Genomic DNA, 17,474 nt, shown 5'->3' on the forward strand with positions numbered 1-17,474 from the left:
GCCTGCCAGCACTGGAAACTGGGGACCCCAAAGCCGGGGGGGGGGGGGGGCTGGAAATTGGGGACCCCAAAGCCGGGGGGGGGGGGGCTGGAAGTTGGGGAGCACAGAGAGGACAGCGCTGGGCACAGGTCGCAGCCTCATGCCAGGACAGGCCCCAAATGGCCCCTGTGGGGTCCGGGTCGTCCACAGCTTATAGGCCCCCTCCCCCCCCCTCCATGAGCTATATGGGGGGGCCTGCCCTGCCCCACGGCCGCCCCTCCCCACCTCCTGCGCATGCGCCGCGGCGAGGGGGCGGGGCGAGCGCGAGGCCACGCCCCCCGTGACGTCATCCCAGGGCGGAAGCGGCCGCAGGTGAGACGGCGGGGCCGCGCCTTAAAGGGACCGCGGGGGGGGGGACGGGGACACACACACACCCCGTGGAGGGGTTCAAGGACACAATGGAGGGGGGCAGGAGTCCCGGGGGGGGGGGGCGCAGAGGATGCTGGGACCCCAGGGGGGGTCACCAACACTGGGGGTGGTCAGGGACCCCAGAGGGGGTGCTGGGACCCCATGGGGGGCGTGCAGTGTCCCCGGGGGGGGGGTCAGGGACCTCATGGGAGGTTCAGGGACCCCACAGGAGGATGCTGGGACCCCAAGGGGGGGGACAGGGACCCCAGAGGGGGGGCTGAGACCCCAAGGGGGGACAGGGACCCCAGAGGGAGTGCTGGGACCCCATGGGGGGCGTGCATAGTCCCCAGGGGGGGTCAGGGAGCCCACAGGAGGATGCTGGGACCCTAAGGGGGGGGTCAGGGTCCCCAGAGGGGGTGCTGGGACCCCATGGGGGGTGTGCAGAGTCCCCAGGTTGGGGTCAGGGACCTCATGGGGGGTTCAGGGACCCCACAGGAGGATGCTGGGACCCCAAGGGGGGGTCAGGGACACTGGTGGGGGAGTTAGAAGGGGTCACCCTCCTCCCCCAAGCTGCGGGGTGCAGTGACCCCCTGGGGAAACAGTTGGGGGGGGTGGATCTTCCCTGTACCCCCAGGTTTCGGGGGGCGCATGGCGGCGCGGGGGGGCTCGGTGCTGGAGCCGGGCTGGCTCCTGTCCCCCGCCGGCCGCCCCTACCTGGACTCCATCCTGCAGAAGAACCAGCGGCGAGTGTTTGGTGAGCCCCCACACCCTGCCTCCCCCCGCCTCGAAACGGGGTGCCAACACCCCAAAAAAAAAAACCAAACCCACCCCCCTCACCCCCCTCTAAAGGTCTGCTGGAGCACCCAGCGCTGCCCCCCCACTTGGCCGCCCCCACTGTCACCTACAAACTCTTCGTCTCCGGCAAAAGCGGCGTCGGCAAGACGGCCTTGGTGGCCGCGCTGGCGGGGACCCCCGTGTCCCCCGTCCACCACGAGACCCTGGGTACGTCACGGGTGGGGGGACACACGCAGCACCCCCAGTGTCCCCTGGGGGTGACCATCTGTGGGTATGTCCCCCCCCCCAACCCAGGCATAGAGGTCACCACCGTCTACTGGCCGGCCAAGCCGCGGGCCAGCGGCCGCCCCGTCATCTTCCAGCTCCATTTTTGGGATTGCGGGGACGGCGCCCTGAAAAAATTTGAGCATCTCCTGCCTGTGAGTTCAGGGGGGGGGGACACAAGTTTTGGGGACACACGCACACACAGGACCCCCCCCAGTGATGGTGGTCACCCTCCCTCTGCCCTCCCAGGCTTGTAAGGAGGAAGCGGATGCCATCCTCTTCCTCTTCTCCTTCACCGACCGCTCGTCCTTCGAGGAGCTGCCGGCCCAGATGAGCCGCGTGGTCGGCCCCGACGAAGAAAACCTCGTTAAGGTGGTCGTCGGCACCAAGTATCCTTCTCGGGGGGGCCCTAGGAGAGGTCCGCATCGCCCCCCAAGTGGGTTTGCACCCCTATATTTCACACCACTTGGCATCTCAGTAGGCTGAGAACGTGCACACTTCGTTACACCGATGGGTCCGCAGCTCCCACTTATTTTTAGGGCGTTTTGCCCCCACCGGGGTGGGTTTTTCTGGGTATTGGTGTCTCCCTTGACCATGTGTCCCCCCCCTGCAGGCAGGTTTGCACCCCCATATTTCACACCACTTGGCATCTCAGTAGGCTGAGAACGTGCACACTTCATTCCGCTGATGGATTGGCCACTCCCACTTTTTTTATGGGGTTTTGGGGGGATTTTTCAGACTGTTGGTGTCTCCCTTGACCATGTGTGTGTCCCCCCACCCCAGATTCGACCTGTCCCCGCAGGCGGACGTGACAGAGTGGGACGTGACGGCCTTCGAGGGGACCTGGGGGGTGCCGGTGCTGCGGGCGGGCAGCGGGCCAGGGGCCGGGGGGGGGCGCGGGGGGCTGGCCCGGGTCGCCCCCCTCCTCGACGCCCTGGTCGAGAGGCTCTGGTGTCGAGACCAAATCACCGCTGGCATCGCCCCCAGGGATGAGGGGTCCCCCCCGGGCTGAACCCCACCTCATGGGGCAGGTTTGGGGGGGCCTCTGTGGCATCGGGGGGTTCCTCAGTGCAGCTTCTGCCCCCCCCCCGCCCCCATTAAACCGTGCTGCCGGCCCATATCTGTGATGGGGGAGCTGCTGGGGGGGGGGAAGGTGGTTTTTGACCAAAATCCACTTTTTGTCCACCAAAAAGATCCCGGGGTGCCCTGACTCATCCAATTTGGGGTGCTGGGGGGAGTGGTGGATTTGGGGGGGGGGTGGGGGTGCTGCAGATGCTGGGGGATTTGGGGTGCTGGGGGTGCTGTGGATAGTGCAGGATTTGGGGTGCTGGGGGATTTGGGGGGATTTCGGGTGCTGGGGATGGGGGTGCTTTGGGGTGCTGGGGGACTTGGGGTGCTGGGGGATTTGGGGTGTTGGGGATTTGGGGTTCTGGGGGTGCTGTGGATGATGCAGGATTTGGGGTGCTGGGGATTTGGGGTGTTGGGGATTTGGGGTGCTGGGGGGTGCTGTGGATGGTGCAGGATTTGGGGTGCTGGGGCATTTGGGGGGATTTGGGGTGCTGGGGATGGGGGTGCTTTGGGGTGCTGGGGGATTTGGGGTGTTGGGGATTTGGGGTGCTGGGGGTGCTGTGGATGATGCAGGATTTGGGGTGCTGGAGGGTGCTGGGGGATTTGGGGTGATGCGGATTTGGGGTGATGGGGGGTGCTGGGGCCCGATCCAGCCCCCCCAGGCTGGACCCAGACTCCGCTCCCCGGCGCAGCAGAAAACCGACATTATTTTTAGGCCGGAAAAAGCCGATTTCTGGTCCGGCCTCTTTCCGGCCCAGAGGATGCGGGACCCCGGGAGGGGGGGGGGGAGGCCGAGCAGCGCCCCCCCAAACCAGCCACCCCCCACTCCATCGCCCCCCCCCCAGTATCCAACTGGTGGGCGGGGGGAGTGGCCGGTAGTAGCCGCTTGGCCCCGCCCCCTGCCGCCATTGGCTGCCGCCCCCCCCCCCTTCCCACGCCGTTTAATGAATGAAAGGGGAAGGGGGTGGCGGGGGGCGCGTTAACCCCTTCGGGGCCGGAGCTGGGGGGGACACACGGTGCTGCGGGACGGATCCGGCCCCACGCACCCAGCACCGCGGGACGGATCCAGACACCCCCCCCCCCAAAAAAACCCTGTGTGCTCCCCCGTGGGGGGTTCCAGCCCCCCTTCCCCCCCCCTTCAACCTGCCCACTTCTCATCCTCAGGCTCGGGCCCTCCCAGTCCCATACTGGTGGGTACTGGGAGCGGCTCCTGTCCCTTTAAGAGCGGGCGTGGCCGGGTGACATCACTCGGGACATGAATGAACAGGAGCGGAGTGCTCAGCCCCACACACCCCACAGAGCTGCGTGCGGGGTGCACCCCGGGTCCCCCCCAAACCCCCCCCCGCCATGGCGGGCACCCCCCCGGCCTTCACCCTCCTCTTCCTCACCGCCGTCACCCACCTGGCAGCCGAGGAAGGTGAGTTCCACGCTTGGGGGGCACCCCAAAACCCACTTGTTGGGGTGCGGGGGGGGGTGGGGGGGCGCGCAAAGGTGTGAGGTGGTTTTGGGGTAAGTTTGAGCGGTTTTGGGGGCGCTGAGAGGTTGGGGGGGGCTGGGGAGCCCCCCAAGATAAAGGATGATGGGGGTGCCTCCCCCTAAAAAAAAAGGGGCGCCCATGGATGCGGCGGCGAATCACCGGCTGGCGGGGCGCATTTTGGGGGAGAAAAAGTTAAAATGGGGGGGGGGGGAAGTTCAAAAGGGAGGGGGAAGTTAAAAAGGGGGGGGGAGAGTTAAAAGGAGGGGGGGATGATAAAGTGGGGGGAAAGAGACTGAAGTGGGGGGGAGCTAAAGTGGGGAGCAAAAAGCTAAAATAGGAGGAAAAAAGCTAAAATGGGGAGAAAACCAAGAGTTTTAGGCAACTTTTCCCATGCAGAGCGTCCGGCTCGTGCACTGGGGATGGATCCTGCTGGGTGCCCCCCAGAAGAAGCCTGACAGTGTTTAGGGTTGAGGGGATTAAAAAAAAAACACCCTAAAAAAGGGGAAAATCACCCTAAACTGGAGCGTTTTCCATGGCCGGCGATGGGCCGGGCAGGATCCGGCCCGGAGAGCTGGAAAACAATGTCAGGAAAACCCCAAAAAGTGCTGGGAAAAACAAGCAGCGTCCTGACCTCCACCTCGCAACGCTTCCCCGGCCGATATTTGGGCTCGGTTTGGGGGGTTTTGGGTAAAAAAAGGGGAAAAGTTACTTTTAAAAATATATATTTAATTCTTAAAAAAATTGAGGTTTGTAAAAACTCCGTCCGAAGGGTTTAATCTGTCGCTTTTCGAGGGAAAGGTGGAAGGATCCGGCCCTGAATGCAAATAAATCAGAGGCTGGGGGATGGTTTGGGATGGCAAATACCCCCCTAAAAAATAATAATGGGGTAAGAAAACCCTAAAATGAGGGTTTTTTAAGTGCTGGAGGGAAGGCAGAGGGGGGTGCCCCCTGTGGCGGGGACCCCCAACCGCCTCCACGCGGCTGCGGGATTTGAGGCGCATTCCTGAAGTGCCGATTCCCGGGAGGGATCCTTGGGGATCTCGGGATTTTGGGGGCAAAAAAATGCAGAAAAGGGGAAAGTGTAGGGAAAATAGTGAGATTTGAGGGGGCTTGGAAGGGGGGGAGTTGCTTCCCATTGCTTGGAAAAGGTGAAATCCAGTGGGATGGGGAGGTTGGGGGGTGCTGGGTGCCCCGGCTGGAGCCTGCACTGCCCGGTCTGAGGTTTGGGGTGTCCCCGAGGGCGGGGAGGGGGTTAAGGGGGGGTGCAGAGGGACAGGGATGCAGGTGGGGGGTGCGGTGATGGTGACGGCACCAGCAGCGGCCACGCAGGTGGGGACAGTGACAGCGACAGGGCAGGGGCTGCGGACGGTCGTGGGGATGGCGGTGGAGACGTTGATGGCCATGAAGACGTTGACGGCCAAGGCCATGGGGATGGTGATGGCCATGGGGATGGTGATGGCCATGTTGTTGGCCATGGCCATGGGGATGGTGATGGCCATGTTGTTGGCCATGGCCATGTTGACAATGGTGCTGGAGGTGGTGGTGGCCATGGTGGTGGCCATGGAGTTGGCCATGGAGATGGCCATGGTGATGGTCATGGCCACAGCGGAGATGTTGATGGTGGTGACAATGATGATGGCAGTAGCGGTGGCCAAGGGGGTGCAGGTGGCAGCAGGGATGGGGGTGCAGATGCCGATGGTGATGGCACCCAAGGTGCCAACAGCACCGGTGGCCCCGGGCGTGGGTGCGCCCTTGGGTGCTGCACCCCTTGACTCAACAGCCACAGTCCCGGGTTTCTCCCCTGACTCACCCCCGCCACAGCCCCGGGGGGGGTGGGGGACACCCTGCAGAGAACCCACCAACTCAGCTCATGCGCCAGCCTCCCGCCGGCTTTCCGCTCTCCGGAGGCACGCGGGGGGATTTCCAGCCGCAGGAAAGCCGGGATATCCGCCCTGGCATCCTTCCTGACCCCGGGCACGGTGGGGGGGGACAGCGGAGCCACGTGTGTGTCCCCAACCATGTTCTTGGGGTTCCCCCCCCCCCAGACTTTACCCTCTTGGGGCATGTCACAAGCACACCCGTTCTCAGCGGAGGCGGTTGAAGGGGGGGGGGGGGGATCCATCCCCGAAACTCCCCCACCCCATTGGGATCCATCCCGCCGGCGTGAACTCGGGCGTCCGGGCGCATTCCTGGGGGGTGATTCACCGGAGGGGGGGCCACCCGTCAGCACTTCCCTCCCGGCCCTCGGCGGCCTCCTCTTCCTCTCCCGGGCGCTGGATTTGGCCACCGCCCTCGCTGGGGCGGCTGACAAGCCACGGCAAGTCCACCCGGCCTCGGCACCGTGCAGAGCTCTGCCTCGGTTTCCCCTCTTTTGGCGGGGAGGGGGGTCCCTGGGGGTCTTCTCGTGGGGGTCCAAGGGGAATCTGTTGGGACTGGGGGTATCTCAGCCTCCAAGGGACACCTGTGGGTCCCGGGAGTGTTTGCAGGTCCTGGGGACATCCATGGGTCACGGGGACGCCTGTGGGGATCGGGTGCTTCTGTGGGTCCCAGGGATGTACACATGGGTCCTGGGGGACATCCATAGGTTCTGGAGGACATCTGTGGGTCCTGGGGGACATATGTGGGTCTCAGGGATGTACACAGGGGTCCTGGGGGATGTCCATGGGTCCTGGAGGACATCTGTGGGTCCTGGGGGACATATGTGGGTCCCAGGGATGTACACATGGGTCCTGGGGGACATCCATGGGTCCTGGAGGACATCTGTGGGTCCCAGAGGCATCTGTGTGTCCCAGGGATGTACACATGGGTCCTGGGGGACGTCTATGGGTCCTGGGGGACATCCATGGGTCCCAGGGATATACACGTGGGTCCTGGGGGACATCCGTGCGTCCCAGAGGCATCTGTGGGTCCCAGGGTCGGGGGACATCCATGGGTCCTGGGGGACATCTGTGGGTCCCAGAGGCATCCGTGGGTCCCAGGGATATACGCGTGGGTCCTGGGGGACATCCGTGGGTCCCAGAGGCTTCTGTGGGTCCTGGGGGCCATCCATGGGTCCTGGAGGGCATCTGTGGGTCCCAGGGACATCCATGGGTCCAAGGGGTGCATTGGTGGCACCTTCAGGCCATGGGGCCATCCATGGGTCCTGGTGGCATCTCCCAGGCTTTGTGCCATCCTCCCACCACTAACACCCCCCTCCTCTCCCCACAGTCGTCCTGCTGGACTTCGCCAAGGCGCAGGGGGAGCTGGGCTGGCTCACCCAGCCCTACGGCAAAGGGGTGAGCACCCGCAGACCCAGGCGCCCGGCCCCGCTGGGCACCACCGCCCCGAGAGCCCGCACTGGGGATGGGGACGGGGACATCCAAGGGGGACCTCTGTGGGGATGGGGACATCCATGGGGATGGGGGCATCCACTGGGATGGGGGCAAGGGCATCCTTGGGCACCTCCATGGGGACATCCATGGGGACCTGGTTGGGGATGGAGAACTCCGTGGGGATGGGGGCATCCATTGGGATGGGGTCAAGGGCATCCTTGGGCACCTCCATGGGGACCTGGCTGGGGATGGGGACTGCCATTGGGATGGGAGCAGGGGTGTCCATGGGGACCTCCTTGGAGGTGGGGACAGGGACCTCCATGAGGGGCAGGGACCCACATGGGGATAGGGGTGGGGACATCCATGGGAGTGGGGACAGGGGACACCCGTGGGGATGGGGGCATCCCTGGGGGTTGGGTTGGGGATATCTGTGGGGATGGGGACCTCCATGAGGATGGGTGTGGGGGCATCCAGGGGGATGGGGACACCCATGGTGATGGGATTGGGGACATCCAGAGAGCTGGGGACATTCACTGGGATGAAGACCTCCACTGGGATGGGGTTGGGGTCCTCCATGGGGACAGGCGCACCCGTGGGGACGGAGACGGGGACATCCACGGGGATGAGGATGAGTGCCTCCATGGAGACCAGGGGCACCACCCACCCTGCCTCAGTTTCCCCCTCCCATAGCACCGGTTTCTCTCTCTGGGGGGGGGCAGTGGGACCTGCTGCAGAACGTGCTGAACGACTCCTTGATCTACATCTACTCGGTGTGCAACGTGCTGGAGGGCGAGCAGGAGAACTGGCTCCGCACCAACTGGATCTACCGCGGGGTGGCCCAACGCATCTTCATCGAACTCCAATTCACCGTCCGCGACTGCAACAGCTTCCCCACCGCCGGCGGCGGCTCCTGCAAGGAGACCTTCAACCTCTACTACGCCGAATCCGACGTGGATTACGGCACCAACTTCCAGAAGAGACAATTCAAGAAGATCGACACCATCGCTCCGGATGAAATCACCGTGCAGGATGATTTTGCTTCCCGGAATGTGAAACTCAACGTTGAGGTGCGATCGGTGGGACCTCTCCGTCGGAAAGGTTTCTACTTGGCTTTCCAGGATTTGGGAGCTTGCGTGGCGTTGCTTTCCGTTCGGATTTATTACAAGAGGTGCCCGGCTGTTTTACGGGGCATGGCTCGTTTCCCCGAAACGGTGGCCGGCGTCGATTCGCAAACCTTGGCCGAGGTGCGGGGAACGTGCGTGGAGGAGGCGGTGGCCGACCAAGCGCCGGCGCTGCACTGCAACGCCGACGGCGAGTGGCTGGTGCCCATCGGGGAGTGTCTGTGCCGGGCCGGCTACGAGAAAGTGGGAGAAAGTTGCCAAGGTAGCGCTTGAGGGGGGTAAATTGGGTTTGAGGAGGGGGGCTGAGGATGTACCAGCTCGGTGCATGCCAGAGGATAGAAAGGGGTGGTGGAGAAATGAGGTGTTGGCCCCAAAATTCCCCATCCTGGATCCTCAACCTTGAGCATCACTAGTGCAGCGAGCGCGGCAGGGCTCAGCGGGAGAGGGGTGGGCTGGGGGGGGGTCCCAATAATAATGGAAGCTGCGAAATGAGGTGAAATACCCTAAAATCCCCACTTTGGGTTGGAGAAATGAGGTGTTGGCCCCAAAATTCCCCACTCTGGATCCTCAACCTTGAGCATCACTAGTGCAGTGAGAGCAGCAGGGCTCAGCCAGGAGAGGGGTGGGCTGGGGGGGGGAGTCCTGTCGCCACTGTGGGCACAAAGCTGCAAAATGAGGTGAAATACCCTAAAATCCTCACTCTGGGTCGGAGAAATGAGGTGTTGGCCCTGAAATTCCCCATCCTGGATCCTCAACCTTGAGCATCACTAGTGCAGTGAGAGCAGCAGGGCTCAGCCAGGAGAGGGGGGGCTTGGGGGGGGGTGTCTTGTTGCCATTGTGGGCACAAAGCTGCAAAATGAGGTGAAATACCCTAAAATCCTCACTCTGGGTCGGAGAAATGAGGTGTTGGCCCTGAAATTCCCCATCCTGGATCCTCAACCTTGAGCATCGCTAGTGCAGCGAGCGCGGCAGGGCTCAGCGGGAGAGGGGTGGGCTGGGGGGGTCCCAATAATAATGGAAGCTGCGAAATGAGGTGAAATACCCTAAAATCCCCACTTTGGGTTGGAGAAATGAGGTGTTGGCCCCAAAATTCCCCACTCTGGATCCTTACCCTCAAGCATCACTAGTGCAGTGAGTGTGGCAGGACTCAACCAGGAGAGGGGGGGCTTGGGGGGGGGTGTCTTGTTGCCATTGTGGGCACAAAGCTGCAAAATGAGGTGAAATACCCTAAAACCCTCACTCTGGGTCAGAGGAATGAGGTGGCAGCACTGAAATCCCCCATCCTGGATCCTTGACCCGGAGCATCACTAGTGCAGCGAGTGCGGCAGGGCTCAGCCAGGAGAGGGGTGTGCCGGGGGGGGGGGGGCGTCCCAATAATAAAGAAACTGCAAAATAAGGGGAAATACCCTAAAATCCCCACTCTGGGTGCTCGGAGCGGGGAGATGACCCTCTAAACCCCAACCCTGAGCGAGGATGCTGTGGGTGGGGAGGGGGGATTGGGGGTCTCACCGGTGTCACTGTGTCCCCCCCCCAGCTTGCCCCCCCGGCTCCTTCAAGGCCGCGGTGTCCCCGAGCGGCTGCCGGCCCTGCCCGCCCCACACCCTGCCCTCCCCCGCCGCCGCCGCCGCCTGCCCCTGCCAGGACGGCTTCTTCCGCGCCCCCGCTGACCCCCCCGACGACCCCTGCACCCGTAAGTGACCTTTTTTTTTTGGGGGGGGGGGGGGGAACTGAGGCACGGTGTAGCCATCCCCTCTCTGACACCCCTCTCTGCTCTCTGTCCCCCCCCCTCCAGGTCCCCCCTCGCCCCCTCAAGGCGTCACGGCCGTGGGGCTGGGGGCCACGGTGCAGCTCCGTTGGTCCCCCCCCGCCGACCCGGGTGGCCGCGGGGATGTCACCTACAGCGTCACCTGCGAGCAGTGCTGGCCGGAGAGCGGGGAGTGCCGTCCCTGCGACGGGGGGGTGCGCTACTCGCAGCCCCCCCGGGGGTTGATGGGGACGGGGGTCACTGTCACCGACCTGGAGCCACACGTCAACTACACCTTCACCGTCGAAGCCCGGAACGGGGTGTCACCCTACAGCCACCACCGTAGCGTGGCCACCACCACCATCAGCGTCAACCAGACGGGTAAGGGGCCACCAGCATCTCCCACACCTTCCCTCCGTCATGGGGACACCTCCATGATGTCATGTCCCTAACGGGGACACCTCCATGACGTCCCTGTCCCCACGGCAGAGCCACCCCGGGTGACATCGGTGAGCCTGGATGGACGGACGGCCACCAGCTTGGTCCTCTCCTGGACGGTGCCACCGCGGCAGCAGAGTCGGGTCTGGAAGTACGAGGTCACCTACAGCAAGAAGGTCCGTCTGGTGTCAGGGCTTCAGCCCACCACCCCCAAATCCATCCCCCCCACCTGTGTCACCTCCACCCTTGCCCCCATCCATGTCACCCCTCCATCCATGTCACCCCTCCATCCATGTCACCCCTCCATCCATGTCACCCCTCCATCCGTGTCACCTCCATCCATGTCACCCCTCCATCCACATCATCTCCATCTGTGTCACGTCCATCCACATCACCTCCATTCTTGCCTCCATCCGTGTCACCCCTCCATCCGTGTCACCCCTCCATCCGTGTCACCCCTCCATCCGTGTCACCTCCATCCGTGTCACCTCCACCCACGTCATCTCCATCCTTGCCCCCACCCATGTCACCCCCACCCATGTCCCCAGGTGGACGAGAACAGCTACTCGGTGCTGCGCTGCGAGGGCAACTCCGTCACCCTCCCCAAGTTGTCCCCTGCCACCACCTACGTGGTGCGGGTCCAGGCGCTCACCCCGGACGGCCACGGTGCCTACAGCCCCCAGCACGAGTTTGAGACCCTGCCTGAGGGTGAGGACCAAGGGGGCCGGGCAGGATTTTGGGGTGGGGGGTCCAAGGGGTGCATGGTTCACCTCAGACCCCCCCCAAAATTGTCCCTGCAGGTGCCGAGGCCATGGCATCCACCGCCGTCATCAGCGGCTCCGTTGCTGGCGTCTTCTTCGTCCTCCTCCTCTTGGCTGCTCTACTCTATGTTCTCCGTCGGTAAGGAGATAAGAACCCCCCAAACCTCCCCCCAAAACCCTGCAATAACATTTTTCCACCACTAAAGATGGAAGAGGGGTGATTTTTTGGGGGCGAAATGGTGTTTTTCCCCAGGAAAAAGAGGTCACGGCCACGCCAGTCCGCTGAGGACGTCTACTTCTCCAAGTCAGGTGAGAAATGGGATGGTGGGGTCAATGGGGATGGGTGGGGGGTGACATGGGTGCTGACCCCCACCATCGGCACCCCACAGACCAGCTGAAGCCCCTCAAGACCTACGTTGACCCCCACACCTACGAAGACCCCAACCAAGCCATGCTCAAGTTCACCACCGAGATCCCTCCATCCTTCATCACCCGCCAGAAGGTCATCGGCGCCGGTACGTTCTCAGGTGGCTTCGTCACCCCAAAGACACCCCAAAATTGGACCAGGGTGAGGGGATTAAACATCCCCCCCTTCCTCTGAGCAGGTGAATTTGGGGAGGTCTACAAAGGCACCCTGAAGCGTGGTAAGAAGGAGGTGCCGGTGGCCATCAAGACCTTGAAGGTGGGCTACACGGAGAAGCAACGGGTGGACTTCTTGAGCGAAGCCACCATCATGGGCCAGTTCTGCCACCACAACATCATCCGCCTGGAAGGGGTCGTCTCCAAGTGTGAGTTGTGTTCCCCCCCCTGAAAAAAAACCCCAATTTCCCTCCAAAACACCCCAGAAAAACGCTATATAAAAATAGGGTGTTTTGAGCAACAATGCGGGGGGGGGGTTTGGGGGGAGGGTTGGGGTTTTTTTCTGTTTTGGGGGGTTGGGGATGTTTCAGTTTTGGGGGAGGTTGAGAGGTTTTGTGGGGTTTGTTGGGTTTTTTGTTTGGGGCAGATGGGGTTTGGGGATGGGTGGGCTTTTTGGTGTTTTTTGTTGTTCTGGGGGATTGGGGATTTTTTGGGGGGGGTGAGGGTTTTGGGGGGCGTATTTGGGTTTTCTTGACTCGTTTTGGATCTTTTTTTGGCACAGACAAGCCTTTCATGATCATCACGGAGTACATGGAGAACGGCGCGCTGGATAAATTCCTGCGGGTGGGTGAAGCGTGGTGGCAACGGGCAAGAAACCACCAAAAACCCCCATGGGAGGTGGGACGAGAGATGGATTCAAGGCCGGATTTTCTCCTTTTCCTAGGAAAAAGAGGGGGAATTTGGCGTCATCCAGCTGGTGGGGATGTTGAGGGGCATCGCCGCCGGCATGAAGTACTTGGCCAACATGAATTACGTCCACCGGGATCTGGCCGCCCGGAACATCTTGGTGAACAGCAACCTGGTGTGCAAGGTGTCCGATTTTGGGCTTTCGAGGGTGTTGGAAGATGACCCTGAAGCCACCTACACCACCAGCGTAAGTGCCACCAAGGCGGGGTGGTTGACCACGTTGGGTTGTTTTTTTTGGGGGGTGCAGCGTTGACCCCCAATGTTGCTATAGGGTGGGAAGATCCCCATCCGTTGGACGGCCCCCGAAGCCATCTCCTACCGCAAGTTCACCTCCGCCAGCGACGTCTGGAGCTACGGCATCGTCATGTGGGAGGTGATGTCCTACGGCGAGCGCCCCTACTGGGAGCTCTCCAACCACGAGGTGAGCACCCGCCCTCCTCCACCGCCAATTTTTTTTGTCCGTCTCTTGCGAACGGACAGCGCCGCTCAACCTCCTCCTCCTCGTAGGTGATGAAGGCCATCAACGAGGGCTTCCGCCTCCCCGCCCCGCTGGACTGTCCCTCCGCCATCTACCAGCTGATGATGCAGTGCTGGCAGCAGGAGCGCGCCCGCCGCCCCAAGTTCGCCGACATCGTCAGCATCCTCGACAAACTCATCCGCGCCCCCGAGTCCCTCAAGGCTTTGGCCGACTTCGACCCTCGGTGAGCGGCGGGGAGGGGCAGAGGGGGGGCGAGGAAAGGGGGGGCGATCTGCTCCTGCGCGCTGCTGCGCGCTCCTGCGCGCTCGGGGGCATCTTGGCGTTTCTTCAGTGCTTTTTGGCGTATTTGCATTTTTTTGCATTGTTTTGGGCAGTTTTGCATTCTTGCACTCATTTTTGCGCTTTGGAGTTCTTGCACTTTCTTCATATTTTCATTTTTTTCCCTTTTTTTTTTGGCAGTTTTGCATTCTTGCACTCTTTTTTGCACTTTGGCATTCTTACACTTTCTTCATATTTGCATTTTTTTCATTGTTTTTGGCAGCTTTTCATTCTTGCACTCCTTTTTGCACCTTGGCGTTCTTGCACTTTTTTTCATATTTGCTTTTTTTTCATTGTTTTTGGCAGTTTTGCATCCTTGCACTCCTTTTTGCACCTTGGCGTTCTTGAACTTTCTTAATCTTTGCATTTTTTGCATTTTTTTGCCTTTTTTTTTTGCAGTTTTGCATTCTTGCACTCTTTTTTGCACCTTGGCATTCTTGCACTTTCTGCATATTTGCATTTTTTTCATTGTTTTGGGCGGTTTTGCATTCTTGCACTCCCTTTTGCACCTTGGTGTTCTTGCACTTTATTAATATTTTCATTTTTTTGCTTTTTTTTTTGGTAGTTTTCCATTCTTGCACTCATTTTGCACCTTGGCATTCTTGCACTTTCTGCATATTTGCATTTTTTGCATTGTTTTTGGGCAGTTTCACATTCTCGCACTTCTTTTTGCACCTTGGTGTTCTTGCACTTTCTTCATATTTGCATTTTTTAATTGTTTTTTGCAGTTTTGCATCCTTGCACTCCTTTTTGCACTTTGGCATTCTTGCACTTTTTTTCATATTTGCATTTTTTTTTTATTTTTTTGGCAGCTTTTCATCCTTGCACTACTTTTTGCATCTTGGTGTTCTTGCACTTTCTTCATATTTGCATTTTTTTTTCATTGTTTTCGGCAGTTTTGCATTCTTGCACTCTTTTTTGCGCCTTGGCGTTCTTGCACTTTCTTAATCTTTTCATTTTTTGCATTTTTTTGCCTTATTTTTGCAGGTTTGCATTCTTGCACTCTTTTTTGCACCTTGGCATTCTTGCACTTTTTTTCATATTTGCTTTTTTTTCATTGTTTTTTTTCAGTTTTGCATCCTTGCACTCCTTTTTGCACCTTGGCGTTCTTGCACTTTCTTCATATTTGCATTTTTTGCATTTTTTTGCCTTTTTTTTTGCAGTTTTGCATTCTTGCACTCCCTTTTGCACTTTGGCATTCTTGCACTTTCTTCATATTTGCCTTTTTTTTGCAGTTGTGCATTCTTGCACTCCTTTTGCACTTTGGCATTCTTGCACTTTTTTTCATATTTGCATTTTTTAAAATTTTTTTGGCAGTTTCACATTCTTGCACTCCTTTTTGCATCTTGGCGTTCTTGCACTTTCTTCATATTTGCATTTTTTTGCTTTTTTTGGCAGTTTTGCATTCTTGCACTCATTTTGCACCTTGGTGTTCTTGCACTTTTTTTCATATTTGCTTTTTTTCATTGTTTTTTGCAGTTTCACATTCTTGCACTCCTTTTTGCACTTTGGCGTTCTTGCACTTTTTTCATATTTGCTTTTTTTCTGTTTTTCTTTTGGGCAGTTTCACATTCTTGCACTCTTTTTTGCACCTTGGTGTTCTTGCACTTTCTTCATATTTGCATTTTTTTTTACTTTTTTTTCAGTTGTGCATTCTTGCACTCCTTTTTGCACCTTGGCATTCTTGCACCTTCTTCAAATTTTCTTTTTTTTTTCTTTTTTTTTTTTTCAGTTTTGCATTCTTGCACTCCCTTTTGCACCTCGGCGTTCTTGCACTTTTTTGTGTCTTTGCATTATCTCACTTTCCTGCTTCTCTGCGTTCTCGCACTTTTCCCCCCTCGCACTCTCCCATTCCTCTCTGCACCTTTGCACCCTCACACTCTTTTTTCACCATTCCTACTCTCGCGTCCCTTTTTGCCTCTCTCCATTCTCACACTCCTTAGTGCACGTTTCCATTTTTGTGTCGCTTTTTGCGTCTCTGCGTTCTCGCACACTTCTTTCCATCCGTGCTTTGCTTTATTTGATTTTGCCATTTTTTTATTCTTGCACTCTTTTCCACACATTTGCATTTTTTAACTGGTTTTGCATTTTGCGTTCTTTTCTCCTCCTTTGCATCCGTGCATTTTAGATTTTTTTTTTTTCCCCCCCTTTGGTATTTTCACAGTTTCTTGCTTTTTAGCATCTTTGCCTCACTTTTCGCATTCCCACTTTTCGCATTACTCTGCATCTTCACATCTCTACATTCTTTTTCCCACCGCCTCTCACACTTTTTGCACTATTTGCACTATAATTTTGGTCCCCTCATCCCACCTCGCACTGACTTTTTGCCGTTGCTTTTTGCGTCTTTGCGCTTGTTTTTTGTGCATCTCCACACCTGCCGCGGTGCTTTTTTTGCAGTTGTGCTTTTTTTTTTTTTTGCCTCTATTTCTGCGCGATTTTTTTCGTCCTTCCATTCTTGCATCATTTTTTGCATCTTTCAATTTTTGCATTAATTTTTGCATCTTTCCATTCCTGCCCCATTTTTTTTGCATCTTTCAATTTCTGCATTATTTTTTGCATCTTTGCATTTTTTCATTCTCTTTTGCATCCTTCCACTTTTGCATCTTTGCATTTCTACATTACTTTTTGCATCCTTTCATTTCTGCGTGATTTTTGCATCCTTCCACTTTGGCATCTTTTTTGAATCTTTGCGTTTCCGCGTTACTTTTTGCACCAGTTTTCATTTCTGCATTATTTTTAGATCCTTGCATTCTCCTATTCCCTTTTTCATCTTTCCATTCCTGCATCAGTTTTGCATCCTTCCATTTTCGCATCATTTTTTGCATCTTAGCATTTCTGCATCTTTTTTTTTTTTTTTAATCCTTTCATTTCTGCGTTGTTTTACCCATCCTCCCATTTCTGCGCCGTTTTTTGTGCCCCCCCGTTCCTCACGCCCCGCAGGGTCTCCATCCGCCTGCCCAGCACCAGCGGCTCCGAGGGGGTCCCCTTCCGCTCCGTCCCCGAGTGGCTGGAGTCCATCCGCATGCCCCAGTACACGGAGCACTTCATGGCCTCGGGCTACAGCACCATCGAGAAGGTCCTGCAGATGACCAGCGAGTGAGTCCCCTTCGTGTCCCCATACTGGCCCCTTGGTGTCCTCATACTGCCCCCTGATATTCCCACCCTGTCCCCACACCATCCCTGTGCTGTCCCTATGGTCTGTCCCTATACTTATATATGTCCCTTGATATTTCCATACTGTCCCCATGGTGTCCCCATACCATCCCCATGCTGTTCCTCTGGTGTGTCCCCTTGGTGTCCTCGTACTGTCCCCATGCTGTCCCCATACCATACCCATACTGTCCCCGTGGTGCCCCTTTGGTGTTCCCATATTGTCCCCATGCTATCCCTGTGGTGTGTCCCCATAGTGTCCCCTTGGTGTCCCCATACTGTCCCCATACCACCCCTATGGTGTGTCCCCTTGGTGTCTCCATACTGTCCCCTTGATGCTCCCATACTGTCCCCATGGCATCCCTATACCATCCCCATGTTGTCCCTGTGGTGCGTCCCCTTAGTGTCCTCATACTGTCCCCTTGGTGTCCCCATAGCATCCCTATGGTGTGTCCCTGTGGTGTCCCTTTGGTCTCCCCATACTGTCCCCTTGATGTCCCCATACTGTCCCCATACCATCCCTATGGTGTGTCCCCTTATTGTCCCCATACTGTCCCTATGCTGTCCCTGTAGTGTGTCCCCATGGTGTCCCCATACTGTCCCCATACCATCCCTATGGTGTGTCCCCATGGTGTCCCCGTACCATCCCCATGCTGTCCCTGTGGTGTGTCTCCGTGGTGTCCCCATGGTGTCCCCACACTGTCCCATGGTGTCCCCCCCCCGACTCCCGTGGGACAGGGACGTGCTGGGAAAGGAAGCCATTTCCGTGGCGTTGGCGTGCCTGGCCCAAGGGACGGGATAAAATTAGATGTTCCCTGGCCAGGATCCGGCCGGAG

The 17,474-nt window shown here is 58.2% G+C and overlaps 2 protein-coding genes across 2 annotated transcripts; both read left to right on the forward strand.

The window, feature by feature from the left end:
- The first annotated feature begins 326 nt into the window (after positions 1 to 326).
- CPLANE2 (ciliogenesis and planar polarity effector complex subunit 2) lies at positions 327 to 2,640 on the forward strand. Its single transcript, XM_074892733.1, has 6 exons — positions 327 to 351; positions 1,022 to 1,141; positions 1,237 to 1,389; positions 1,477 to 1,601; positions 1,696 to 1,835; positions 2,230 to 2,640. Exons 2-6 carry the CDS (start codon positions 1,036 to 1,038, stop codon positions 2,456 to 2,458), a joined length of 753 nt encoding a protein of 250 aa, XP_074748834.1. The 5' UTR covers positions 327 to 351; positions 1,022 to 1,035; the 3' UTR covers positions 2,459 to 2,640.
- A 453-nt stretch (positions 2,641 to 3,093) lies between these two features.
- Positions 3,094 to 16,648, forward strand: EPHA2 (EPH receptor A2). Its single transcript, XM_074892732.1, has 16 exons — positions 3,094 to 3,931; positions 7,199 to 7,266; positions 8,022 to 8,685; positions 9,958 to 10,113; positions 10,216 to 10,548; positions 10,657 to 10,781; positions 11,154 to 11,313; positions 11,406 to 11,505; positions 11,620 to 11,675; positions 11,756 to 11,881; positions 11,972 to 12,154; positions 12,508 to 12,569; positions 12,670 to 12,879; positions 12,964 to 13,113; positions 13,200 to 13,393; positions 16,429 to 16,648. The coding sequence occupies exons 1-16, from the start codon at positions 3,862 to 3,864 to the stop codon at positions 16,586 to 16,588; spliced, it is 2,817 nt and encodes a 938-aa protein (XP_074748833.1). The 5' UTR covers positions 3,094 to 3,861; the 3' UTR covers positions 16,589 to 16,648.
- Positions 16,649 to 17,474: the final 826 nt, after the last annotated feature.

The sequence above is a fragment of the Strix uralensis genome, chromosome 23, assembly GCF_047716275.1.
Source record: "Strix uralensis isolate ZFMK-TIS-50842 chromosome 23, bStrUra1, whole genome shotgun sequence".
Classification (NCBI taxonomy): Eukaryota; Metazoa; Chordata; class Aves; order Strigiformes; family Strigidae; genus Strix; species Strix uralensis.

Bases quoted from the DNA above. Each gene is read 5' to 3' on its own strand.
- CPLANE2 (XM_074892733.1), top strand. From the start codon at position 1,036: ATGGCGGCGCGGGGGGGCTCGGTGCTGGAGCCGGGCTGGCTCCTGTCC. The intron at 1,142-1,236 runs GTGAGCCCCCAC...CCCCCTCTAAAG, and splicing joins GAACCAGCGGCGAGTGTTTG to GTCTGCTGGAGCACCCAGCG. The intron at 1,836-2,229 runs GTATCCTTCTCG...CCCCCACCCCAG, and splicing joins AAGGTGGTCGTCGGCACCAA to ATTCGACCTGTCCCCGCAGG.
- EPHA2 (XM_074892732.1), top strand. From the start codon at position 3,862: ATGGCGGGCACCCCCCCGGCCTTCACCCTCCTCTTCCTCACCGCCGTC. The intron at 11,882-11,971 runs GTACGTTCTCAG...TCCTCTGAGCAG, and splicing joins CCAGAAGGTCATCGGCGCCG to GTGAATTTGGGGAGGTCTAC. The intron at 13,114-13,199 runs GTGAGCACCCGC...TCCTCCTCGTAG, and splicing joins GGGAGCTCTCCAACCACGAG to GTGATGAAGGCCATCAACGA.